General features: G+C 25.5%; 5 protein-coding genes across 8 annotated transcripts; all 5 read right to left on the minus strand.

The window, feature by feature from the left end:
- Positions 1 to 718: 718 nt before the first annotated feature.
- Positions 719 to 8,711, minus strand: LOC122848809 (unextended protein). The gene is made up of 12 exons (XM_044147151.1): positions 8,037 to 8,711; positions 6,003 to 6,225; positions 5,778 to 5,933; positions 5,347 to 5,691; positions 5,071 to 5,244; positions 4,292 to 4,463; positions 3,850 to 4,041; positions 3,624 to 3,770; positions 3,413 to 3,553; positions 3,007 to 3,279; positions 2,659 to 2,897; positions 719 to 2,568 (listed from the first exon to the last, which is right to left on the minus strand). Exons 1-12 carry the CDS (start codon positions 8,489 to 8,491, stop codon positions 2,143 to 2,145), a joined length of 2,943 nt encoding a protein of 980 aa, XP_044003086.1. The 5' UTR covers positions 8,492 to 8,711; the 3' UTR covers positions 719 to 2,142.
- Positions 8,712 to 9,382: 671 nt separating this feature from the next.
- On the minus strand, positions 9,383 to 10,236 carry LOC122848816 (regulator of nonsense transcripts 1-like). The gene is made up of 2 exons (XM_044147160.1): positions 10,145 to 10,236; positions 9,383 to 10,062 (listed from the first exon to the last, which is right to left on the minus strand). The coding sequence occupies exons 1-2, from the start codon at positions 10,154 to 10,156 to the stop codon at positions 9,421 to 9,423; spliced, it is 654 nt and encodes a 217-aa protein (XP_044003095.1). The 5' UTR covers positions 10,157 to 10,236; the 3' UTR covers positions 9,383 to 9,420.
- Positions 10,237 to 10,379: 143 nt separating this feature from the next.
- On the minus strand, positions 10,380 to 12,500 carry LOC122848815. Its single transcript, XM_044147159.1, has 2 exons — positions 11,817 to 12,500; positions 10,380 to 11,734 (listed from the first exon to the last, which is right to left on the minus strand). Exons 1-2 carry the CDS (start codon positions 11,823 to 11,825, stop codon positions 11,000 to 11,002), a joined length of 744 nt encoding a protein of 247 aa, XP_044003094.1. The 5' UTR covers positions 11,826 to 12,500; the 3' UTR covers positions 10,380 to 10,999.
- A 424-nt stretch (positions 12,501 to 12,924) lies between these two features.
- LOC122848814 lies at positions 12,925 to 16,515 on the minus strand. 2 transcript variants are annotated; one of them, XM_044147157.1, is made up of 5 exons: positions 16,052 to 16,513; positions 15,154 to 15,354; positions 14,727 to 14,820; positions 14,297 to 14,572; positions 12,925 to 14,226 (listed from the first exon to the last, which is right to left on the minus strand). In XM_044147157.1, exons 3-5 carry the CDS (start codon positions 14,757 to 14,759, stop codon positions 13,711 to 13,713), a joined length of 825 nt encoding a protein of 274 aa, XP_044003092.1. In that variant the 5' UTR covers positions 14,760 to 14,820; positions 15,154 to 15,354; positions 16,052 to 16,513; the 3' UTR covers positions 12,925 to 13,710. The 2 variants fall into 2 exon arrangements, with proteins under 2 accessions (XP_044003092.1, XP_044003093.1); XM_044147158.1 differs by lacking the exon at positions 15,154 to 15,354 and having other exon boundaries at positions 16,052 to 16,515.
- A 946-nt stretch (positions 16,516 to 17,461) lies between these two features.
- Positions 17,462 to 26,821, minus strand: LOC122848808 (mucin-17). Of its 3 annotated transcripts, none has more exons than XM_044147148.1 (6): positions 26,170 to 26,820; positions 25,984 to 26,032; positions 23,138 to 23,266; positions 22,757 to 23,045; positions 17,951 to 22,684; positions 17,462 to 17,865 (listed from the first exon to the last, which is right to left on the minus strand). In XM_044147148.1, exons 3-6 carry the CDS (start codon positions 23,260 to 23,262, stop codon positions 17,560 to 17,562), a joined length of 5,454 nt encoding a protein of 1,817 aa, XP_044003083.1. In that variant the 5' UTR covers positions 23,263 to 23,266; positions 25,984 to 26,032; positions 26,170 to 26,820; the 3' UTR covers positions 17,462 to 17,559. The 3 variants fall into 3 exon arrangements, with proteins under 3 accessions (XP_044003083.1, XP_044003085.1, XP_044003084.1); XM_044147150.1 differs by having other exon boundaries at positions 17,951 to 20,940; positions 21,043 to 22,684; positions 25,984 to 26,820; XM_044147149.1 differs by having other exon boundaries at positions 17,462 to 17,871; positions 17,957 to 22,684; positions 25,984 to 26,821.
- Between the last annotated feature and the right edge of the window lie 932 nt (positions 26,822 to 27,753).

Here is a 27,753-nt window from a genome sequence, read left to right on the forward strand (position 1 = left end):
AAAAAATTCATTATTTAATAATTTAAAAATCTATTTAAATTATAAACATAAAAATTAATCCAAATAAATATATATTAAAAATATCTTCAATTAACAAAAGATCTTATCATTAATGCAACTTTATAATTTTTTATTTAACAGTAGAAAGTAATAATTACAGTTATTGAAAAATTAACAGATGTTTATTAACGAAGCTGGTATTAAAAAATTATAAATGTTTTTTTTTTTTTTATTTGTTCTCTTGCATTCTTATATATTTCATAAAAATAAAAAATAATAAACAATTACAATCAATTATCTATATTACGACACTAATTTTAATAACAAAAAATTGTTAAAAAAAAAAAAAAACAAATAATACAAATAATGATTTAAAAATTATTTTTATCTAACACTTTAAAAATCTCAAGTTTCTTGGCATTTTATTAATTTATTATAAATAATAGATGGTTTATTGAGCTGACAGATGCGTTGTTATTATTATTTTTAGTTGATTTGTTTCAATTATTTTCAAGTCCTTAATCGTCATGGAGAATATGTAACATATTTATTATTTAATTTCTTTTATACTATCATTTATACTCTATGGATATGCTACTTTCCATTTTCTTATTGCCAGTATAATAATTAATAAATAAATTGATAATAATAAATTTTCAATTTAAATAAAAAGAAAAATTATTTAACAGGAAAAAAAATAATTGACAAAGACATTGAATTAACTTGATAATTATTAAAAATTTGAGTTTAATCAAAATACTTTGTTGTAGCAAGTAGTTTTTTTGTGATTTCATTCATACTGATATAAAGTTTCGACTGTTTTTATTTAGTATAAAAAATAACAATTACTTGGAGGCATTATTAAGTAAAAGGCGCACTTTTATAACAACTTGATTATTCGATAGCTCTATCCATGAAATTAATCAAAAATTATATTTCATTAATTCTACATTAAACAACAAAACAAAAAAAAAAAGATTGTATAAAAAAAAAAACCAACATTTGAAGTAATTATCAAATCACAAAAAAAATGTATATAATAATAATAGTAATAATATATTATATCCAACAAATAAGCAAAAAAAGATAATACACAATCACAACTTTTGCTAAATATTTTTTTTTTTTCGATTTCTCTCATTTAGTAATAATTATTTTAATAATTTAATAATAATTATCTTAGATAAAACGTTGTACCTATTTCGCACATTTCTAAATTGAATTTATATTTTTCATTATTTAAATAATGTTGCCTCTGTAGTTAATAAACTGGCTCTTGGTATTAATTTTAATTTTTTTTATTTTATAAAATTTTTAACAATGAATCGATAATTGAGTATTTCGTTGCGCACATTAACAGTGTAACTTTTTTTTAAAAATATTTGTTCGTTTTCGTTTTTTTTTTTTTTTTTTTTCACGTTAACAAGAGGCATAGAAAAAAATGATAAAAGTTTTTTTCTAAATTTACATATTTTGACACTTTAATAACTTGAGAAATGATGCACCCTGGAATGATATTTATTTACAAGTGACAAAATGATTACTATGGGAATTAAAAAACAAAAAAAAAAAATACTCCTTATACTCAATCAACTACAAAAGAAAAAAAAAAAATACAAAAAAAAAAAAAATTACTTATAAATTCGATTCAAATTCCCTGAGCTGATTGGACATGATAACGGATTTAATTGATTAATTGTGGTCAATGAGTTGATGAATTAAAAAAAACCGTTAGCCAAAAGAGGCCTATAGCCTCTAAAGAGGACAACTTTTTTTTAAACCTATAAATAATTAACTATTCTAATAATTTTTTAGTTTTTTCATTTTGTATTTTTGAATATAGATTATTATTATAGATTCTAAACATTTGTCTTGTATTTTTTTTTTTTCGCATTGAAATAATTCATCTTGTCATGCGTACAACTAATTCCATATATACTTTTAAGTACCTAACTTCTTTTTATTTATTTTAACATTTAAAAAAAAAAAAAAAAAAAAAAAAACTACAACATTAAACTATTGTCACGCCTTCAATACTTTACGTGAATTTTTATTAATATTATTTTGACTTTTGTTGTAATTTTTATCATTTGTCATCTCAATTGCCGGTAAGACATTACTTGCACGGCCATTCTGCAAGCGTTAAGAACAATTTTGTTTTGATAATAGGTCCATCATTTCTTCATCATCAGTAGATGTTAATTTTTTATTATTTAACATAAGTGCTGCTTGAGCTTGACGATTTGCTATTTCATCATCAAGATCAAGTTTTCCCTGAGCATCACCACCACCACCACCAACACTAGATAATTCTTGAATCTTAACAGGAGAATTTTTTAATTGTCCATTGGGTCCACCAACAGGATGTTGTTGTGACAAAAATGTTGAATTTGTATTTGGACTTGCACTGACAGGCAAAGTATTTGTAGCTGTTGATTGGTTTGTCTGCTGTTGAAGTTGTTGTTGCTGTTGTTGTTGAATTCCATTATTTTTTGCTACTTCTTTAATTCGCTCAGCAATGGGAGACGTAGGTGGACTATGATCATCCTCGTCCAATGAATGAAGCAACTAATAAATTAATAATTAAATTATTATTTTTAACATTTAAAAATATCAACAGTAAAATAAAATATGTATTATGTTTTTTTTTTAATTTACTTTTTCAACTTCATCATCAAATTGATCTTGACTTGGAGATGGATCTTTTTGGCTTCTTTCCAAAAGTGAGGCACGCTTTGCAGCCAAATACAATGATCTTTTGACTTTAACATAAAATACTTCTGTAATTGCACGAACTGTATAGTCCGGTACAAATGTATGACGCAGTATGGCATCCAAATTTATCGATTGGATACTACCCAATGTTTGAGGATTTGCATTTAATGGTGATTCTGCAGCTGTTGAAAAATAATAATTTCATAATTTTATTAAATAAATTTAAATAATTATTTTATTCATATTTTTTTCTTATTAACAAGAGAAAGTTAATAAATAAATATGACATACCAACAACGACATTGACACTGAGTGCTTGACATCCAAAATATGTAAAAGGACCACTTTCAAACATTAAATTTTCTTGTCCAACAGTGACTTCAACACGTCCCTCAAGTATTAAAACAAAATAATCGACAGGTTGTCCCTGTTGATAAATCACTGCAAGTGGATCATTTCTTGCTTTTTCACGTGATTTAACTTTAATATGATGAATTATATCTTGCTTTAATAGACGACGTAAAATTGTTTCAGATATCAATTCTGGTTTAAACGAGTCAACAGCTGTAAAATAAATATAAAAAAATATATACATTAATTTTTTATTTTTCATTTAATCATACAAAAAAAGATATTATAATTTAAAAAGAAAGAAACAAAATAAAATAAACAAGAGATAATAAAATGTCATACGTACTTGTTGATAAGTATTGGAAAGTAGCGAGGGTCAATTGAGGTGATATATGAATACGATGATTCTCTTTTTTCTCAGCAAATACAGTGAAATCTGGCATTTTTGATCGTGTGGTCAATCTTTTTCGTTTACTTCTATTATCAGCTAAATTAAAAAAAAATCAATTTAAATATTATATAAAATTTAACATATAAAAAATTCAATTAATACATACTAAAAACGTCAGTTTCATCCATAATTTCAGCTTGAATTAGTTCCTCGATTACATCTTCTAACGTGACCAAACCGATAACCTCATAAAATGGATCACCTTCTCCTTCATTATTAACTCTTCGCACGAAAGCCATGTGTCCTTTGTGACCTGATAAAAAAAAATTATTATATTATTATTATAATTATTACTAAAAATATTATTGCTTTTTATTTTATTATTATTTTACCTTCTTTAAATTGTTTAAACATGACATCAAGTGTAACATCTTCAAAAACAAAATTACATGGATTTTGATAATATTGACAAAGTGTTTTTAATGGAGTATTGTCATCAGGATCAACAAAAGCCAAATCTTTTATATAAAGCATAGTAATTATATTATTTCGAATTCCTTCATATACTGGTATTCTTGAGTAACCTAAATACAAAAAAAAAAAAAATTAAACATTCATATTTTAATTAGACAAAGTATAATTTAAAATTTTAAAAATTATAATTATTGTCATGGAAAGAATGATGATTGAATCTTTGTAAACTAAATTTTATGTCGGTCAACGATACTTAATATCCGGTATATCATTTTGATTAATATATATGATAAGATTTGTGTGCTAGTGTATTTTTTTTTATATTTAAAAATACATTAATACAAATGTAATTTTTATTACCTGATTTCATGATGTCCGAGACTGTTTCAAAGTCAAGAATTGCATTGTAATCAAGCATATAGACATCTTCAATTTTAGTCATAATATTAGAGACAGTTTTTTTTCTCAATTCCAAGGCACCTGATATTATATTAACTTCATCTTTTTCCAAATCATTAAAACCAGTTGTTACCTAAAACAATAATAATATACAGCTGTTAAAAATTTTATAACGAGATTGATATAAATAACTGTGTTGTAAATGACGTCACTTAAATTTATCAATAATATTTTACTAATCTGATAATTTAAATCCAATTAGCAACTTTACTAGGCTTTTCAACAACTAGTGATGAGTATTTTTTATATTGCAAAAACTAAACACTAATAATTATTAAAAAAAAAAAGGTAAAATAATTCAATTAGCTCAATTAAATTGTAATTCATGTTTCAAATTCAACAACTTGTTTTGATATATAATACTGGTGGGTGTTGAATGCCAGAAGGCTGACACAAAGCATTATATTTCAAATTGTTGATTATTTTGAGCTTTCATAGAATTTGTTAGTTGATATACAATTTGATAATCTTGAGAGTCACTGAATAACAATTCGATAAGCCCAAAACTTGATGACTCAACTTCAAAAAAAATATATATATAATTAAAAAAAAATTAAATTAAATTATTTGGCATGAATAAAAACCATTATTTATCAGTTACTTTCACTTGGATATATTATCTAATCAGTTTGATAGAAAGCTTTCTAATATAAAAAAAAAAAAAAAAACTAGTTTTTTACCTTTACTAGTTCCTTGAGACGTTCACGATTATAAACATTTCCAATTTCTTCACCCAACAAAAAATCTAATAACATACTAGTTGGATAACTCAGTGGTAAAGTCAACCACATTGTTAGCTTAGTGATATATATTGTTTTTGCACCAACACAAAGACCATGACGACTACAAAAAGCCTTTAAAAAAAAACAAACAAATTGTAAATTTATTTATCAATTAAAAATGATAAGAAATTTATCATTCAAGTAACAAAAAATATTAATTAATGTACAACTTACTTGAGGTGAAATTTCACCAACAATAACAATAGACAATGTTGAAATAATAATTGCCCAAAAACCTTGTGTTAAATCATCAAGAAGAATTGTAAATAATGAATTAACTAATACATTTGAAAATAAAATTGAACATAGTAAATAATTTCCATGTTCTCTAACTGGTTGAATTTTTTTAGCATATTTTTTTTCTTGTTCTGTTCCAGTATTACATAAAATTTTTAATTCAGTTCTATCCATTGACATAAGACCCAAATTAAGTCCAGAAAAAAGTGATGAAAAACATAAACAAACAACAATTATTGTTATTTGTAGCCAAAGTGGTAGTAATTTTTTTTGTGATTGAATCTGAAAATTTAAAAAATAAGAATTAAATATTTTTATTATATATCATACATGTTACATTAAAAAAATGTATATTAAAATATATTTACTCTTAGAAATGGATCTTGGCCTTGATGTAGATACGGATTAGTATCAGAATTAGTTTTATTTCGTTTAGCACACATATAATAACATGTAGTTGTTTCTTTATTTGGTGGTAGTACAACTGTTATTGTTCCTGTATAACCATCTTTGACATCATTTATCTTAAAAATTAAATAACATTAATAACAATATAAAATATAAATTAAAACCAATAATTATATTTAAATTACCTTATAATCACCAACGACAATTGAATCACAATGATATCCATTAGATTTTTCAGTAAATCCAACGAGTGTATTTTCAGTAAGACCAATACCAAATAAACGTATTACCAGCTCTGATTCAGCAAGAACACGTGGTATGCCTTCTTCTCGTTCAACTTTTGTTTCAATTTGAAAACCATGTATCTTGAAAACATCAGTATCATTTGCTGTATCTCGTTTAGACCGACTGAAATATTAAAATAAAATAATCAACAAACAAAATTGAGTAAAGAAAAAATAGAATTAAAAAACAAGAAAAAGAAACCCTTTGAGAATTTATAAGTTATTGTTGTTGTTGTTGAAAGAAGGACTAGGTAATAAACGAGCTGGGGTTGGATTCTATGGTAGTGGGTCAAGGTCAATGTCAAGGTTAATAAAATTCGTTAAATAATAGCAGCAAATATTCCATGTACAACGGACCCTTTTATATTTAAATGAATTTATTCACATAAAACCTTTTTCTTTTTAGGTCGTATATTCTTGCTCGTATTGATTTTTATATCTTGACAATAAAATATAACCTTGTGTGTGAAACAGAGTTGAAGAGACCAAAAAAAAAAAAATTGTTTTGTTTGGAATTTTCTCAGGCTCATTGCAGTATTTATTATGTAATTGTTATAAATTGTGGGTTAAATTAAATTGCTTGTTTTATGATCTAAGTTAAAGCACGTGTTTACATTGTAACAATGAATTACTCGAGAATGAAAAAAAAAAAAAGAGAAAAAAGAAATGTTAGTACAATGACCAGACTAAAATATGACTCATGATGACGATTGACGATTGAGGAGCGGCCAAGTTATTTTAATGAAAATTAATTAGTTTATTTTTATTTTTTATTACACAAACTGGTGTAAGCTTGTAAAATATTAAATTGATAATTAACTTGTTCAAAATAGATGTAAAAAAAATTTTAAAAAATAATTATTTAGATAAAAAATTAATTTTCATAGCTTGACGATGAACTCAAGGTCTCATTATTAATTCTTAATGTTTTTTTTTTTTTTTCATTGTGACTCAAGTTTTGTAATACAGTATATATAGATTTTTTTTTTTTATATTTTAACTACTTAACATTTATTTTGTGTCATGATAGTCTGCGCAGTTCAATGACCAACAACAAACTTTTATAGTTTTTTTTTTTTTAATTTATTTTTTTCCTTTTAATATGCTTAGTCAAATTTGAGTTATTATTTATATGATTATTTAATTATCAAGCTAAATATTTAGTTGGATATCTGATTAATATATGCATTGGTATAAATGTAGGCCACAAAGTCTATTTTTGCCAGCAAGACATTGGACCATGTCTGACTCATGTAACTTTAACAAAATATTCACAGGAATATAATATAAATTTATTATGATAATTATATCCAAGTTTCCGTTTTCAGTTATTAAAAAAAAAATAAAATGAATATTAAAAAAGATTAAATTTTGATAACAATAGAAACAAAAAAAAAAAAAAAAAAAAAAACTAATAACTTATTTCGTGACGTGTTTTTTTTTTAATTGATGATAATGATTCTATTTCTAAACATGAATAATCAATGAACAAAATTTGGTAGATTATAATTTTAGAATAAAAAATTTAGATACCCCAAAATTTTAACTTATTAAACCTTACAATTATAATTTAATTTAATTAGTAATTGATCTTAATTTATCAAAAATTTGTTGATATTTTAGAAAGTAGTACTATATTGTTATTAACTATTTTTAAATGTAAACAAAAATAGTGAAAGTAATATACATGTGTGTGTACTGTTGTCCCTGCAATAAATAACAAAAATAAAAATAATAACAAGCTTGTGTTGTCCACGTCGTCGTCGTCATTGTTGTCATCGTCGTCGTGGTAATAAACACTCTCTTCAAAACAATAAAAAATATTATTTAAAAAATTTAATAATATTATTAATAATGCCTACTTTTCATATACGTAATAATAACCAAAAAAAAAAAATCAATAAAAATAAATAAAAATATAAATTTGGCACTTACATTTTGGGTGGGTTTTGGTGGCCAGGATTGATCGGCGTAGCTTTACCATCAACATTTTTCTGACAAAAATAGATCTCATTAACCTCATAATGTTGTTTTTTATTTAATCCATAAAATGCTGTATTATTATCAGATGTACATAAAATAAATATTAAACTATTATTTTTTTTATCACATGAATTTTTATCATTTGACCAAGTCAATGTATCAATTACATCCAAATTTTTTCCAATAACTTGCACAATTAAATAATCACTGTGTTTAACCAAAATTTCATAATAACTTTCACTTATATTTTTATCATTTATATTTATTATTTTTATCATACTAATATTTGAGATTCTTGATTCACTAGCTGGTTTTATTGAATAACCATTTGATGATGATGATAATATTGTAATTAAAAAAATGTAAATTAAAGCCGGTATTAAAAATCGGCCAACATGGTGCGCCATCGTGTGACGAATGAACGTGCTTATGCGCTGATATCAATTATTTATTTATTTATTTATTTTTCTTTAATGTTTTTTCTCTCTCACTGACTGTATGGAGAATTAAATATTATTTTTATTTTATACCTATTAATTTTTTTGGGAGAGACAACAACCACACAGTGAACACCACTGATTGACTGAAATTAAGAAAGCCAGTAAAATACTCCAAAAAATATATGGTTATGAGGGTTGTGTACATTTATCCATATACATATACACATATATACAATTACCCTTTGCGCTTTTTAAACTGCGCATGATAACCAATATATGTACGCACGTGATCGACCAATAAACATGCAAAACATACTCACACACACAACATTGATATAAAAAATAGAGAGACAAAAAGAAAGAGAGAAACAAAAATAAAAAAAATAAATTAAAAAAAAAAAGTATATTGACAGCGCTCATGTTGAGAGAGACAGAGAGAGAAAAAACACGACAATGATTATTCTAATTGTCAATTAAATAACATTAATTGAAAATAAATTAATAATTAATGTAAGTAAAATAATGCATTATTAAGCAATAAATATTTTTTAAGTTATCATTTTTGTGTTGGTATTTTTGTTGGCACATTTAATTGATGTTAAAATAATTATTTTTTATTTTACCCGAATGAAAAAGGCGCCAAAGTTTGCCATCTTGTTTGAGGTCGTTCAATTTTTTTTTTTTTTTTTTTTTTATCATTGTTTACAATTTACATTATTGTTTATAGTACATAGTAAATAATATTATTTTGATGGGTAATAATTATTAAGCATGTGTTAAAATACATAATCATCAAATAGATTTTTATTTTTTTTCTTTTTTTTTAAATTTAACAAATATTTTATTTATGTTTTTAGATATAATACTTGAAGCTAGTTAGAGACTATAAATTGATTTTACCAAGCATAATTGATATGATCATTGACATTGGAGTAACTAAGATGAGCAACTTCAGCAGCTGGTGAATATTGGATCTTGATTGCTGCTGGTGATGCATGTGAGTAGACAGTTTGATGTGGTTGATGTGTGATTGGCAAAACATGAGCTGGTTGATTGTAATAATGACTTGGTGAATAGAAAGAATGTGGTGCTGCTTGTTCATACTGTTGGTAAACAAGATGTTGTTGTTGTTGTTGTGGAGCTTGATAGGTAGTGTAAGTTGTTTGAGGAATTTGAACTGCAGCTTGTTGATACTGTTTTTGAACAACATTGTATTGTTGTGGAGCTTGGTAGTTTGTATAAGTAGCTTGAGGAAGTTGAACAGCTTGTTGGGTATATGCTAGACTTTCTGGATGAGCATGGTAATTAACAGCTTGTTGAATTGTTGCTGTTTTTCCATAAACTTGTGCTGGTGATGCGTAAGTCTCGTATGATGGACTTGATGTTACATAAAGTGATGGATTATTTGCACGAACACCGGTGTTACTGTTGCTTGAGTATGATGTAACAGTTTTCGATTCAGATGTAGGATTGCGATATGTATTATCAGATGCAACACCAGCATTTACTGTTGCCAAAAAAGTGCAAAGTACGATAAACTGAAATTAAAAAAATTTAATTATTCACTGAGGTATTAAATAAGTTTTTTTAATTTAACTTTTATTTTTTTTTTAAACTCACCTTGAAGGCCATTTTATTGATTGATTTTTTTTTTTATCGTATAGTTTGTTGTAACTACAATGGCTTAAAGAACTTGAGTGAGTGATGTCAAGTTTAAATCGCAGTCCCCTTTTATACAAAAAATTTTAACTTTCGTTGATCCCCAAATAATAAATTTCACTCTTTTTTTTTTTACCAAACCCAGAGATATGTATATTTTTTTTTTCTATATGTTATAATCACTCTCTTTTTTTTCTGTCGCATTGAATATCATGTAGATATGTAGCCCAAGTATTTTATATGTAGATAAATTTAGATCACAGTCTGACAGCATCTCGTAGTGAAATTTTTGATTTCGAAATTTATACAATCATTGAGAAATAATTTATTTATTCGTCTGAATTTTTTCTTATAATCTTTTCAATTTTAATACTTTATTTGTTAAGAAAAAAAAAGAATAGATCATTAGATGTACAATGATTATTTTGACCTCTGAATATTAATATTACCTGATGACCATGAATTGTATTTCTTCCAAGTTTTTATATACATAACGAGTTTCGCTTTCATCATGTTTTCATCGTTCTTTCATGACTAAAACTAATTACTAATTAATGCCATTAAAAAAAAAGGTAATAATTTCTAATTTACAGTAAATATATATAAAAACAAAAAAAACATTTAAAATTTAGATACCACGTATATTTATTAATTACAATTTACATAAAAAATATGAGTAATTAAATTATGTAAAAAAAATTAAAGCGTCCAGTATTTTGTTAATTAAATCATTTAAAAAAATTCATAACGAAAATACATTATAATTATTATCGGGTCACATTGTAGAAAAAAAATTAAATGAGATAATATATCTCATTACCACGCATAATTTTCATGAGTTTGATAGCCATTTTGATGGCTGTAGATTGGTGATTGTGGATAACGTGGTGCATATCCATTGATACCATGAATACCATTGATACCATGAACACTATTAAGACCATGAACACCATTAAGACCGTGAATACCATTAAGACCATGAATACCATTGATACCATGAACACCATTAAGTCCATGAATACCATTAAGACCATGAACATCATTAAAACTATGAAAACCATTAAGACGATGAACACCATTGGTACCATGAACACTATTAAGACCATGAACACCATAATTTAAATTATTATGTTGAAGAGGAACATTGTGTACTCTTGGTGGAATAACATTGTTATTGTAATGAACACTTGGTGGTTGAAGTACTGGTGGTGGTATATAACTTGATACTGGTGCAACTGGTGCAACTGGTACTACTGGTGCTAATGTTGGTGCAATAATTGCTGGTGCTGGAGTTGAATGTACATATCCAGAATTAACACCATGTACATAACCATGTGCATTTAGATTATTAACTTGAACTGCACCTTGATTAACTGATGGCCATGGATCAACTGGTGCTGCAATTCTATTGTAATGTCTTCCAAGATCATTTACAAGACCATAATTACCATAGTAATTTGATTGATGAGCCAATGGTGCTGGAGCAAGTGCTGTTGGTGTATGTGCAAGATATGCATTTGATACTGCGACAAGTGTCCCAATTATTAATAACTATAAATAAAAATTTATTTATTAATTTTCATATTTATATATATACTTTGATAAAATAAAAATAATAATTTTTTATTTTTACCTTAAACATTTTTAACTAACACGATTTTTAAAAAATTAAATATTATTTAGTTTTTCTCTTGAGGGGTAGTTGATTTTATTCTGAGTTGTCTAGTAGAATCGCCACAGTATTTATACCATGAAAATGTCTCATGTAGAATGAGAATGGGAAATGGCAAATGCATTTTACTCCACACACAAACACATATTGTAATACAGCAGTCTATCAACTTGCAGTACTTTGTGTAGTTTTGCTGACGGATATAATACGCCTTGAGCTTCTTCTAACTCTATATATTTTATATTCTTTTTTTTTTTACTCTTCTAATTTATCATTTTGCTATTTCTTTATTTTGCAATTTTTTATTATAATTATAAAAACGGGACAAAAGCAAAGTTATAATTTCAAGAGGTAATATTAGTTACTCTTTATTATATTTTTAGAATTTTATTTGACTTGAATATTGTTTTTAATTTTCTTTACTCTAGATGAGGTATGAATGAGTTGAATTATTTGATATTTTAAATTTGCTAGTTGTTTTTTTTTTTTCGTGTCTGTAGGTATATAATGTTTATCATAATAATTTCTATCTACATAATATTGAAGTATAAAAATTTAAAATTAACGTTAAATCTGCTGACATTAATAGCCAAGTTGACAGGGCGAATTTGATGGTAATTTTTATTTTTATTTAATTTAAAATATTACTCTTATCTGTATATATATTTTTTTTGCCCAACGGAGAATAATGTTTTGTTAACCTGAGGGCATTTTAGTTTCGTAATTCTTTAACAGAAGAAAAATTCCACCGGCGGGCATTATGACTAATTTTTTTTATTATTCCTTCAGCGATATGCTAAAGTTTCAAACAGGATACAATATCGCATGTCACCCCATACGCAACTCCAACTATACCCATAAAATTTCATCAATTTACTGGACCTAAATTTAAAAACACAATTTCGTAATATATATATTTTTTTTTATATCATTTTTTTATTTATTTTATTTTTATATACATGTATTATTATTTAATTTTTTTTTTTGTTTTCTTGTATAGACACTTGAATTTATTATGACTTTTTGTAGTCGCAATACAGTCTGAGAATTTTAGTGAAAGTATTATTTAAACTTTTTTTTTTTTTTTTATTTGGAACGTTATTATCTAATCCAGATTATTAAGATCCAAAAAACAACGTGCCCATGGCCTCCGGTGATTTGTGTCAATCTCCATCATTTTCGCACATAATACATTGTATTAATATTTTTAAAAATATTATCTCTTTCTTTGCCCAAATACAACTGTCAAGTTTTTTTTTTTTTTTACATTTAAGGTAAATACGTACAATAAATTGCAAAAAAAATTATTCTCTCAAGATCGTTTGTGATTTGTTTTTTTTTTTTTTCAAAAAATATTAAATACTATATTACTTTTAGTTATATTTTTTTTTTACGGCTGTAATTAAAACAAGATTAATTAATCTTATGCGACATATTTGTAATTAAAAATATAAATTGTTGCTTGATCTAGATTTCGTTGTATAAACTTGGATGCCGCAGTAAATTCTTTATAAATATCTGTCAATACAACTCATAAACACATATTGCATAATATAATTTTTTTTTCCTTTGATTTTTTAATTATTATTATTAATTTTTTTTTTTATCCTATTTTCTAATGTATTATTTTTTTATTGTCTATTAATGGCTATCAAAAATATAATGCTTAAGTATTTGTTAATTTTTGCCTTTCTTGCATTAACAATTATGACAATAAAAATTAATATAAAAAATGATAATTATATTTAAATTTTCTAGATAATTAAACTCTAACATAAGAAGCAAAAAAAAAAAAATAAATTAATGTAAGAATAATTACAATTCTATGTGAAAAAAAATTTAACAAAAAAAAGTTTTAGGAGGTAATTTGTTCAATCCTTGAGCTACTGGTAGTTGATTCTTGATTGTTTGGAATAATAACAGTACTAGTTGTTCGTGATCTCTGTCCTCTTCCAAATGTATGACTAATAAAGTTTGTGAGGTATTGTGTACCACTTGACAAGACATTTGATGATGGTGGTATTTTTGATTCATCATCAGTCTCTTCTTTATTTTCATCATTTCGATTTATTGTAACTGATTGACAAGTATCAATATTTAATGATTGTACAGTTGAAGTATCTGTATGATCATTTTGATTATAATAATCAGATGACGACGCTGTTTGAATTATTGAGGTGCGATTTTGTTGAATGGCAACTGAATAAGGTGGTGGTTGACCAGTCAATGGTGGATCCATGCTAGGTTCTTGATTAGCAGATGAATTTAGTTGTGATGATATCAGAGGTGGTGCATCTGATTCAACTACAACTGTATATGGTGGTGGTAATTCAGTAATCCAATATGTCTGATATCCTGGTGGTTCAACATTCTGCAAAATAAAAATTAGGTTTTTTTTTTCTTTAAAGTTAATTTATTTATTTCAAGTAATAATTACTTACGTAGGGATAATTTTGACTCATGTCACCAGATATAGATTGAATATTCATTCTATCATCGGATAATCTTTGTTGACGATTAGCTTCTTCTTCTTCTTCTTCATCTCGTGCACTTTTACGTGAACTATAAGCTGCCAATCCACATGCAGCTAAAAATAGTATTGTCAATATTGCAAGAGCAATCCACATATATTTCCAACGAAGTAGTATCGATGCAACCATTGCTGCACTTAGCCAAGCAACCAATAATGTTGCCATTGAACGACCCGAACAATCCTCCTGAATAATATTTTTTATTTTATTACAAAAATAATAAGCTTCTTTTTTTTCTTTTTAATTAAATTAGTAGCAATTAGTTTCATGTTATATATGTAAATAATTTAAAAAAAGCAATTATTAATTTATTGGAAAAATTGATCAGCTCGAGACGTACTCTGTACTCGAGAGGGCTGATTATTCCTTCCATTGTCGTTTGTATTTAAGACTTAAATGATCCACATCCGCGATCCTCCCATATCTCAATGATTCTGCAAATCAAAATAAAATAAAAAAAATTTTTTTTTATCAATACCCAATGTGTTATTTAAAATAAAAAAATTAAATTAAATTAATGTGCATTGTGATTGATTAAATCTGTGATAAAAAAAGCTGAAGTGTTTTTTTTTTTTTTGTTTTAAAAATAAATTATTATTTATAAATGTTTTCGTAAACCCATTGAGGAAAGTTTGCAGTTATTTTAGATTCAGTTAAGCATTGAGAAAAATTAAATAAATAAAACAATCGTTAATTTAGAACGAGAGATAGTAGAGGTATTATGGTATTTAAAATAAAAAAAAAAAAAATTACTAATGTCAACATACACGTCTTTCATGATGAACTGTTGATGTTGAGGTAACAATAAATAGATCATTTGGTCGTAGCATATTGTTGTCTGGTTCTATTCCGAGATATGCATGTCGCATTGAAAATGATAGTGGCATATTATTAATAATACATTTAATTTTTTTTTTATTTTATTTAATTTGACGATGATTTATAAATTTTTCCAAACACTTTTTGACCTGTTATTAATAATATTTCATTTAAAAAAAAAATAAATTTATGAATGATTAGTTTCTCAATTTATTAATTATAATATTTATTTTATTATAAATATAATAATTAAATAATAAATTAAAATTGAATTGATCATTTATGACCTCTGAGTTTGACCAAATACTTTTTAATTTTTATTTTACTTTTATTATCGCTAACGCACGTAAGATTATTATCTTATCGAATAAAAAAATAAAAAAAAAGTGGAATATATACGCGACCTGACTGATAACATTCTGTCATTGTTCGTATTTTAAAAATTTATATATATATATTTTTTCTTTTTTCCGACAAATTTGCGGCTTAAAAGTTAAATTCGATAAATAAAAAAAATATTAATAGCACTGTGATGATAAGCTGACATATCAAAGTTAAAAATTGACAATAAATTTTTTTATTTTACGGATAAATACGATTAAATTTTTGTTTATTTGAGATTTATGATGTTTTTTTTTTTTTTATTTTTTCATTCAAGGTAAACGAAATCTTGAAAAATAACGATCAAAATTTTTTGAAGCTTATCAGTAACCTTTATGACGTATTAAATTTTAATACCCTATTATGAATGACCTCTTTGACAAAAAATAAAAAAAAAAGGTATAATTACACATTATCAAAGTATAAGACTAATTAATAATTATTATAATAATTTTAAATTCACACCATGAGTAATTTTTTTTATAATTTTAATAGCAAATGAAAGCTTTTGATTTTTTATTGTCAAGTACTTTGCAGCTGGTTATAAAATTTTGACAATCAATAGACCTCATCTCCACAATAGTAAAAGTTAATTTTATCACGTCAGTGACCCCAATCACGTAATTCACATGTCACATTTATTTAAATTTTCCATAAATCAATAACTACTACTGTGTGTATATTATTATCATTTATTTTGTAAAAAAAAAAGAGAAAAAAAAAATTAAATTACGTCAAAATTAATATATAAAAATTGACAAGTTCTAGAATTATTATTTTTCAATGTTCAATTGCGTAGAAAATAAATAAATGATAATGAAAATATTAAATACAACTCGATGAGTGTCTCGTTGAAACATGACTACAAGACATTGCACCTTTGTCGTTTTGTTAACACCGATAAAAACGATAAGCATTCCCCTATTCTCACTTTTGTAATCACCAACAAAAGCACATCTCAATGTGTGATGAGCAGTAATTATTCATATTTGCTTCGTCAAAACAATATTCAAACTATATATATGTCATTCATTATTAAAATGATAAATAATTTTTCATTTAAATAATTAAATATATTAATTTATTTATAATTTATCAAAGAAATAATATAATTGTGTAAATACTTACACTTGTGTGTGTGTGTTGACATGAAAATATAACTGAGTAATGACAAATATATGATGATTCTGTGTGAATCGAATAATCTTATGTACACTTGACCATGTTGAGACAAAAAAAATAAAATTATTATTTTGATTAAATGATTTGTCGTGTTGATGAAAAGATACTAATGTGCAGACGAATTGTTGCATCAAAATGATACTATATTTTCATTTTATTCATTAAAAATTCACATGAGAATATTTTTAAAAAATTTTTCAATTTATTGACATTAAATTTGCTACATAAAATTTAATTGTTTACATTTAATGTAAAAAAAAAAAAATAATATTTAAAAAGAGGAAAAAAAAAAATTATATTAATTTTAATTGCATTTTTACATACCCTTTTAAAATTAATTTCCCTATGTACAAATACTCTACATGAGATACCTCATTAAACCAAATTATTAATACTTGATGGTTAAAATATCTATATTAATTAATAATAAATGGTTTTTTTTTTCATTTTTTTAAATTTTATCTATTTCTCAAAGAAATATTGTTAAAAGAAAAAACAAAAAAATTTAGCAATAAAATTTATTTTTCGATTTCGATCAGCGTTCAAACATTCACGTTTTTATATATCAAAAAAAAATTTACTGTATGATTGTTTGAACCATGATCAAGATCTTTTTTTTTTTTTTTTTTTCTATTATTATTTTGTTACTTTTTTAAAATCTATTTGTATAAAAGACATAAAAAAAAAATGTCGTTGGCTTTTTAAAATAATCTCAATTATTATCATTTGATTTAAAATTAAAATTAAAAAAAAAAATTTATATTTAATATGAGCAAATTTATGGGATTTATTTATGGTAAAAGTCTTGGATTAAAACGACCCATATGAAGAATTAAACCAGTTGGATTGTGTCGTACAAAATAAAGGAAAGGCCTGTCTAATTTTATTCTTGGTTTTTCTGATTCATCAGTTTGTCGTACTGGTCTTGATAAAAGTACATCATCTTTTTCTTCTTCACTATTTTCATTGTAATCAAATTCATCTTCTTTCTCGGATTTGAGAAAACGAATATTTCTTTGTGGTGTACCAGGATAAACTTCAACATGATTTTTACTATTCATAATATTTTCATCACCACAAGTACTAAAGAGATTCATCTGTAACAATTAATAAAAACAAAAATATTATAAAAGATTTAAGCTCAATTAAAAATTATTCATGTAAATAATAAATAAAATTTACCTGTAAAACATCTGAAAGATGTAAATCAGCTCCAACACCATTAATTCCTTTGAGATTAGCATGTTTATCAAATAATTCTTCCAAGCCCATTCTCTTGAGTGCTGATGTAGCATTGATAATACTTTTATGACTGAATTTTGGTAATTGAAGTTCAATTCCAGGTCTTGGAATAATAACTTTAAGAATTTTATTCCATGCACCATCATGTGTAGCTTCTCTGATAAGTCTTTCTTCAAGTAATTCTAAATTATCACCAGATGCAGTAAATCCTTGTTGTCCAGGTATAACAAATATTGTTGAAATTAATTTTTCTGGACCACCTAATGATACAGCTGTTGCATCTAAACCTGGTTCATAACCAGCATAAACACCTTTTCTCCATACAACTGATGGTACTGGAATTAATTTTCTTTGTCTAATTGCTGGTGATACAGCAAAATAAAGTTCACCATCACGTCCTTCAGAACTTGCATCAACATCATTACAATCACTTTGAAAAACATTAGCAGATAATGCAGCAAGTGGAGCTTTTAATGATACAATATTATCACTAACAAAATTTTTAATTCTTCCACCAGTTTGTTGTCTAATCATTAAATTTGTTCTTCTTCTTGCAAGATCACTTATTGTTGCAAAATTTACTTCAGCAACTGAACCATCATAAAATTGTTGTGCTTGTTCTTTATAAAATGGCATTAATTTTCTAACTTTAAGTCTATCAGCAAATAATTCTCTAACAAATGCAGCATTTGCAATACCTTGTTTACGTGCAATACTCAATGAATCAGTTACATTTTGAAAAACAAGATGAGGATTAAATGATGCAACATCATCAAGTTTAAGAATATCATTCATTTTATCTGATGTTGGACCACGTGCACCTAAAAATACCATTGCAAGCATACTTGTCATACCAAATGGTGATAATGCCAGAGATCTTGCATTACTTAAACCTTGATTTGTTGCTGTCCAAAATGTAAATGCAAGATCATTACATAAATTTGTAAAATATAATACATCATTATCTAAATTTTTAACACTTGTATCTAAACTTTCTGCTGTTGTTGCATGATCCAATGATAGCTGTAAAATTTCAGTCTCACTTGTTGGTTTTTTTGATTCTTTTTCAATAACAGCTTCAATTGGTTTTTTATTATTTATTTTACCACCATAATTTCCATTTTTAATTAAACCTGTTAGTGGTTTTTGAGGTATTAAAGTCCATTTTTCTGATTCCAATGGAATTTTTGCAGATTCATTTATTTTTATTAATTCTGCTAGCTTTGTTGTTGTTTCTGGCTTAATTGTTTGTGATGATATATTATCAGCTAATGATGATGATGGTTTTAAATTTGTAGAAATTTTATTTGGCAACATAATTTCTAATAATTCCATGCTTGAATCTTTTTTCTGATCTTTTACTTTTAATGGAATATCTGTAGAATAACTTGATGGTATTTTTTCCAAGGATGAAGATGTTGTGCTTGATGATTTGTTGAGTACAGCATGAGTTTCACCCAATTTTTTATATGAATCATTTACATATGAAGTTGTTGATGATACTGATGGCTGTGTTGTTTGTAATTTATTTCCTTTTACTGTAGTTTGATCAACTTTAATTTTTGATTCATCATTTACACTTATCAAAGTATCATTTGTATCTGATTTTTTTGGTGCTGTTGGTTTCATTGAATTTAAAAGTTCAATCGTTTGAATTTCAGGAGTAGTATCAACTCGAACAACTGAAGCATTTAAATTTAAAGGTTTTATTGTTGTCATAGGCAACACTTCAACTGTTTTTGTATCATTTTTAATATTGCTCATTGTTGAATTTAATATTTCCAAAAACATAACAGTCGTTGATTCAACTACTGGAGTTGTATTTTTTAAAACAATATTTTCTATTTTTGGCAATTCTGTTGATGTTACTGGAAGAAGATTGAACGACGAAGAACTTAAATTTTCATCAGTACTTTTAATATTTTCAATAAGTTGTGCTGTTGTCGAATTTTTTATTATTGAAATTTCTGTAGAATTTTTAAAACTTTCAGTTGTTATTTCTACTGTTGTGTTGTCAATTTTATTTTTTTCTTTTTCTATTTTTTCAGTTGTTGTTGTTGTTGTTGATAAGCTAGGCTTATTTTTTGAAATTGGCAACTGATCAAACTCAATTTTTTGCATTGTAAACTCTGTTGTATCTGGATCAATTTGAATTTTTTCTGTTGTAGCTTCATATTTTTCAATTAAATCAAATATTGACAAGTTTTTTTTGTCATAAACATTCGCTGTTGTAGAAGTTGCTGTATCTAAATAACTATCAGTATCTTCTTTTGATTCCAATTTTACATTTTCAGATGGTTTTAAATTGAGTAAGGTTGTCTCATTACTTGGATATCCAGCAATTAGTCCACTACTTATATTATTAGCTGCACCATTTGTTGGCATTGTTAAAATTTCCACAGCTGGTGTACTCGTGACAATTGGTGATGATTCCAATAATTGATGTATCGTTGAAATTGATTCTTTTATTTGAATTCTAACAAGTGGTGATTCAGTTAAATTACCAACGCTCTCAGTGATATTTTTCTTGACTATTGTATCTGGCTTTGTTTCCATCACGTCAATACGAACAATTGGTGTTTCTGTTGATTCTTCATCAACCACTGATTTAACTGTTACTATATCTTTTAATATATTTTTATTATTTTCATTAATTAACGATACTTTTTCAATATTTATACTTTGTATTTTAAAATCAGTTGTGTCATTTAAATTTTGTTCTTTAATTTTCATTGAAGTTTTTTCTGTTGTTGTAATAACAGCATCAAGTGTAGTTGGTTGTACAGTAGTTGTCTCTTCAATAGTACTACTTGTCGTATTTTTAATTGACAAAATTTCTTTAACATTATCATTTAATGAATATTTTACTGTTGTAGGAATTTCTGTTGTTGATATTTCTTCTTTTATTGTTGTTTTTTCTTGCATAATATTTGCAAACTTATTTGCATTATCATTCAATGAATATTTTACTGTTGTAGGAATTTCTGTTGTTGATATTTCTTCTTTTATTGTTGTTTTTTCTTGCATAATATCTGCAAACTTATTTGTTAAATCAGCCATTGGTATATCAGTTTTATTTTTATCAAGAGATGTAACTACAACAGGAACATCTTTTGATATTTGTGAAATCATACTTGAAAGTGAATCAGCTAAATCAATTGGTAATGGGTTGAGTGGAATTTTTGTTGAATTTAAAGATACAAGATTAATCAATGTGGCATCTGTAGATGAAATAAATTCACTTGACATTGTGGTTGATGCTTCTTCAGTTTGTGTTACAGTCGTAAATGTTTTTATTGCTTCAGTAGTTGATGGATTTTCTGTTGTAAAATCAATTATTGCTTCTTTAGTTGTTAATAATATTTGTGGTTTTTTAGTTTTAGTTTCAACTGCTGGATTTGTCATTTCTACTTTTGTATCTTCTTGAATTAATTTTACAGGTTCAGTAACAGAAATAGTACCAGTAGTAACATCAACTTTGGGAGTGGTTGTTATAGATGTCAAGGTTGTTGTGGGAATATCAATTTTTACCGTTGTTGTAATTGGTGTTGAATATATTGTGGTTATTTCAACTTCCGGTTTTTCAGTTGTTGAAGATTTTAACGTCTCATTTGTCATATTTTTCTTGTCACTCGTTTGAATAATTGAAAGTAGTACTATTGGAATATTTGGTGTATCAGTTGCTTTTGTTGAAACTTCCGTTACAATTTTTTCACCTGTCTGTTCAGATATATTTTTAACTGGCACAATTGTTGTTATTTCTACATTAAATTCAGTTGTTTGTTTAATAAATGTATCATTTAAAATATCAGTATTAATTGATGTATTTTTAATATCATTTAAAACTTCAATTGGTTTTTTAATTTCACTTGTTATTTTGTCATTATCTGATAATTTTACAGTATCAAGTTTTATATTTTCTGTTTGATTAACTTTCACAGTCTCATTTGGCATAATTTTGTTATCATTTTTAATTGAAACAGGTTTTGCAATATCAGGTTTTGGTTTTAATATTTCTTGGGTTTTTATCTCATCTTCATTAACAGGAACTTTGATTGACATTGAGTTGGTATCTGTCAGAGCATCAATGATTGTATTATTTTTATTTTCTAAAGTTGCGTTATTTGTTGAAATATATTTAATTGATTGATCAATAATTTCAGAAGCATCTGTCATTTGATTTTGTACTGATGTATTTTTCATTGATGTTAAAATTGTATTATTAAGCTTTTGCTGATCCTTCAATTGAGAAGCTGAAATGGTATTTAATTTTTCAAATATTGGACCATTAGTTGACTGTTCTTTTTCGTGTTGGTAACTGATATTAGATAGAGATTGACGATTTGGTAGTTCATCTACCGTTATAACCGGTACTTGAATCATTGGTTTCTCTTCAAATTTATTATCATTACTCGATGACATTCCATTATTTTTTTGTACACTTTGTGGTTCGATTGGATTTATCGATATTATTTCTGGCGTTTCAGTGACAATCGTCATACTTTGTTCACCTGATGAAATAGTCTCCATGTCACCAGATAAAATTGAGGGTAATATACTACTCCAATCGGAATTTGCATGACCAGGAATTGTTGGCATTGAAGTTATAACTGGTGTTGGTTTATTTAACTCACTACTCAATACATTCTGAACATTTCGCACAACATCAGCAACCTAAAAATAATTTAATTATATTTTTTTGTATTACATGCGTGTTAATATAAAAATGATTTTTAAATTTTTTACCTTTAAACCTCCTAATGGAACATCACCAGCTTTTTGAGGCTCATGAATTTCCATTGGTAAATGTCCACCACCAGCAGCAATTAAACTTTGTATTTGTTGTTCAGTCATTTGTTTTGTAATTACATCGCCTCTTTGATTAAATGTATAAAATTGAAATTTATCAGGTCGAAGAAGTACTGCTGGTGATGCAGGTAATTCAGAAGAACGAATTGTACGTTTTGATATATTTTCATCATCATAATTATTTATTTTTTCTTCATTCAAAAACATCGGCATTGATGTAATCAGCCTAAAATTTAAATTTTCATTTAATATATATTTAAAAAAATAAAATATTCATAAGTTTATGAATTTTAATAGTAAATTTTTTATTTTTCTGACCTTGATCTTAAATTTTTTTCTGAATTATGAAATCTCTCATCTTCAATTGGAAGTTTTAATGCCGATTGAAATTTTACTCCCGAGAGAAATGTCAAGAGCAACATGTAGTTTATGATTCTTCTCATTTTGCTGTAAAAAAAAAAAATATAAATTTGTCAATTAAGTAATGATTTTTTTACAATCGACAGGTGTATGCACGTGTACACAAGTCGTTGACCAATTTGTGGTTTATAAATCTGCTTATATATTATATATATCCAATGTCAAATTATTTAGTAGTCGCATCATGCATGACACGATCCAAATTCAGACACGCTCGTGTCAGCAACAAGGTATGCATGAAAAAGCCCGACAGTCTGTACACTCAACACACCAGACACTATAATGTTAAACCTGTACACCTAAATTTTTAAATATATATTACAAACGACACTTAATTCATTTATTTTTATTTTCTATATATTATTTTTTCCATTTAAAAATAGAAAAATACGTACACTTAATCTCAAAACTATAAAATATCCTTAATTGAATTTTCCTATTTTATTATCAATTTATAAAATATAAAAAACCATTAAATTAAAAATAAATATTTGTATCTATCGGAATTTTTTTTCCTCTCGATTTAAATTCATTTTTTATTTTCTCATTCTTATTCTTAAAAGTTTTTTTTTTTATTTTCCAAAGCCTGGGTCAACGATCACACGAACAGGTCTACTGACCTAAAGAATGTGAAGAAGATAAAAAATTAGGGAGAAAGAAAACGGTCCTAAAAAAAAAAAAAAAACTGTCTTTCGTGCATATTATATGATATGGAACATTTAAACCGGTTTTTGAAGATTATTATGGTTGCATTAGGTCTTGATTCAGGTGACTCAAAAAATAAACAGTTGACAGGTACCGGGTATGTTAATAATCTCATGAGTTTATTTTTAAGATATTTTATATTATTACCATAATATTATTTTCTAATAAATTATCACTCATTATTATCAGTATCTATACACCATTAAATACATCATTCATCAACACCGTTAGTTAATTTTTTTTTATTTAAATTTTAATTTTTATCATGCACCTTGCATTTAACAAAAAAAAAATAATAACAACATCTTATTTTTAACTTGAAAATAAATTAAATTTTATTGTATAATATTTACAATATGCTAAAAAAATTTATTTTGATTTTAATTTTTGTTTGATAAAGAAAAAAAATAGTTAATAGATAAAATTTGAAATAATAATCATCAGTATAATTATAGATTCATTTTAAAATCAAGAAAATTATTTAATCATTATTTTTAATTGAGATAACGAGCTAATAATTCATGGTCAATTTTTTTTTTATTAAAATTCAAGATTATGATTGATATTACGAGATCAAGTCACGCCGGATATATAATATTCGATGAGGTATATAATACAGGTGTGTAATCGCAAGATGTAATCTGATTTTCAAATGAGAGAAAGGTTAATTTTTTTTTTTTTTTTAATACATAATTGTCGCGTATAATAAATCCATCAAATCTCAGACTAGATATTAAAATGATTTCGTTTTTTTTACATACAAAATTAACTCATGAAAAAAAAAAAAAAAAAGATTGTTGAAATTAAAAGGTCACTTTTTTCTTAATTTATGTATTAAGATTTTTTTTTTTTTTTTTAAATGTGTAATTAATCTTGTGTAAGTAGAATTGCATGATCATTTAATTAAAAATACTTTTCTTCTTGGAATAAATATAAATTAAAATATAAAAATTAGTTATGATAATTTCATCATAAAATTGATATACAAAAATATTTCATTCATTTTTTTTTTTTGATTCTATTTATGCTAGAAAAATTATGCTAGAATTTAAATTGTAAACAATGTAGAAATACAAATGTTAAATTATCGAGTACATACAAAACACCCACGATGTATATGCACAAGTGTGAAAATAAAGTGAAGAATTTTTAGATGAAATTGTTCAAGGAATTTGGAAGCTGTGACCTGAGGATAGAGATATTGAGTAGATGTATATAAGCTGGACCGTTTCCAATACCGTTATGTGAATTCATTCAGTTCCCTGAGTTACACAATAAAAATAAAAAAAAAATTAAAAAATAAATATATACACAAGGAGGAACTTTGAGGATTTTTTTGTTTTTTTTTTTTTTCAAGTTGTGGTCAATGACTAAAACATTGTATCGATATATATAAAAAAAAAGGAATTTTTTCCATGGCTTTTCATTCGAAAATCCGTGTCATTGTTCGACCCGGTATGTATACAAATAGGTTTTTTTTTTTTAATTTAAAATACCTTTTTTTTCTTTATTCTTCTAATAGTTCGATTCGAGTCGTTAATATTTGACTTATTGTGTGTTGTAAGCGCAAACAAAATACTGAATACTTTAACGAAACACGTCATACTAAAATTTGGGTTAAATCCCGTAGGCACATGTAAATTTGTATAGATTTATTTTTATGGTAATTTTAAATGTACATATTCATAAAAATTTACAGTAAAAACAATATAAGTTGAAAAAAAAATTTTCGTCCAAAATTAATATTCTTATTTTATACATTTATAAGATTTTAATATTTTTTTTTTTATTAAAATAATGTTATAAAATTAATTTAAAAAAAAAAATCATTCCAAATTTATATACAAGTTTTATGTTGGCTGTTGGGTGGTGCAACTTCCACCCACATTGTAATAATAAATTTAATTTATAAAAAAAAAATCAATAAAAAAAATAAAAAAATACAATTATTCACATGAAATTTTTAATTACAAATAATAAAATTAAATATAAAAAGATAGGGTTAAAAATAATTTTATATAAAATTAATTTTTACTTACATTTTTTTTATCTTTTGATTTTTATTTTGTGAAGATTACCTCGGCATACCTGTCAAAAATCACTTGTATAAAAATCACGAATGATTTTTTTTTTTTATTATATATTTCCTCTTGTCTCAAGGTATATATTTAAATTATAACAATTATCTTTAAATATGGAAAAAAAAAAAAAATTAAAATATCAACTTGAAAATTATTATATTATTTCTGTTGAGTCTCAGAGTTGATCGAAGAACGTGAGATCGTTGTGGTTGGCCTTGCCACTGGACGAAGGGTAGTGACCCCGTTGTAAGTTCTACGGTCAGAGAGATGAGATTCCTCTTCTTCTTCTGACTCTTATTTTTTTTCCCTTTTATATTTTATCTTTTCTATTTAATTTTATCACTTTTTTTTCCTATTTATTAATTTTTTTTCATTGAATTATTTTTTTAATTTGATTTTATAAAGTCACTCGCGTTAATTGGATGACATCTGATTGATAATCAAATGAGTTGTGATGATAAATTGAATGGTTATATACTTGAACACAGTTGTGAATTGTGAAGCACCTGTGTGACCAGCCCGTACCCCAGATAATCGTGCACTGTGAGTTGAATTGTTGGGATACCCTTGGCCGACACGGACAGACCCGATGATGGTAATGATAATGATGATGATGGTGATGATGATGATGGTAGTGATGATAATTATGACGATGGGGAACAAGAACGAATGGTAACCGGTGTTTTGTTGTCTGTGTGTTAATGTATATATATGTAGGTGAGTCCCTCCAAAGTCAAATCGTTATAAAAGTTGTCTTTGAAGCTGTTTGCGTACAACAGTTGATGTGTCTTTGCCTGACCAATACAACACAAGGGACCCTCATTTTATGAAAAAAGGAGTTAAAGAAGGGAGTTTGATAGAGAGTTTATATATTACAAAAAGGGTGGGAGGATATTTTGTGCAAATGGAAGGGGATGAATTAAATCACGTCAAGAGGGATTTTTTTTTTAATTTATTTATATTTTTTTTTTGTACATTCACTTGACTTATTGAAAAATTTCGAAAAAAATTTATTTTGAAAATATATTATTTAACATTTTGATTTAATATAAAATTATAATTTTATTTATTTTTTTTTTTAATTAAAAAATATAAATTATATTTATATTTAAATTCAATTTCAATTTTCATTTAAATAATTTATGAATGTTGTTGTTATACATTGACAACCATGAACTTGAATTTTTTTTTATGAATTGAGTTTACTTTCAATTTAAACTAATGATTACATAAAATTGTATTAATCAGTTTTATAAACTGTATAATTATAAGGGTTAACGAAATAATGAAAATTTTAAGAAATAAAAAGGTTTTTTTTTTTTTTTTTTCATTTACTTTCTAGTATATTTACGTGGCCTTCCAAATGAAGAAATATAATGAAATTTTATCTAAATTTATATTAGATTGGAATAATATTTAAATTTAAATTTTGTTTTTGTCCTTTAAATGTAAAAAATAGCATTAAATTTCTAAGGGAAATAACACCGGATGTTTTTCTACCTTGTTGGTTGCCATGATGCGACATTACTAGGGTATGTTTAGTGCCACTCAAATGGCAAGCAATACAAAAAAAAAAAAGTAAAGTAAAAAAATAAAAATAAAACAAAGCATCATGGATAAGTTGATTCAGACACGCCTGTCCAACCTTGCAGAATATTATTCCGGTACCAGTAGTCATCACGAAGATGTAAAAACATTCAACTCTTCTTTCGCCAGCTCTCATAGTAA

Source organism: Aphidius gifuensis, linkage group LG2, assembly GCF_014905175.1.
Source record: "Aphidius gifuensis isolate YNYX2018 linkage group LG2, ASM1490517v1, whole genome shotgun sequence".
NCBI classification, from domain to species: domain Eukaryota; kingdom Metazoa; phylum Arthropoda; class Insecta; order Hymenoptera; family Braconidae; genus Aphidius; species Aphidius gifuensis.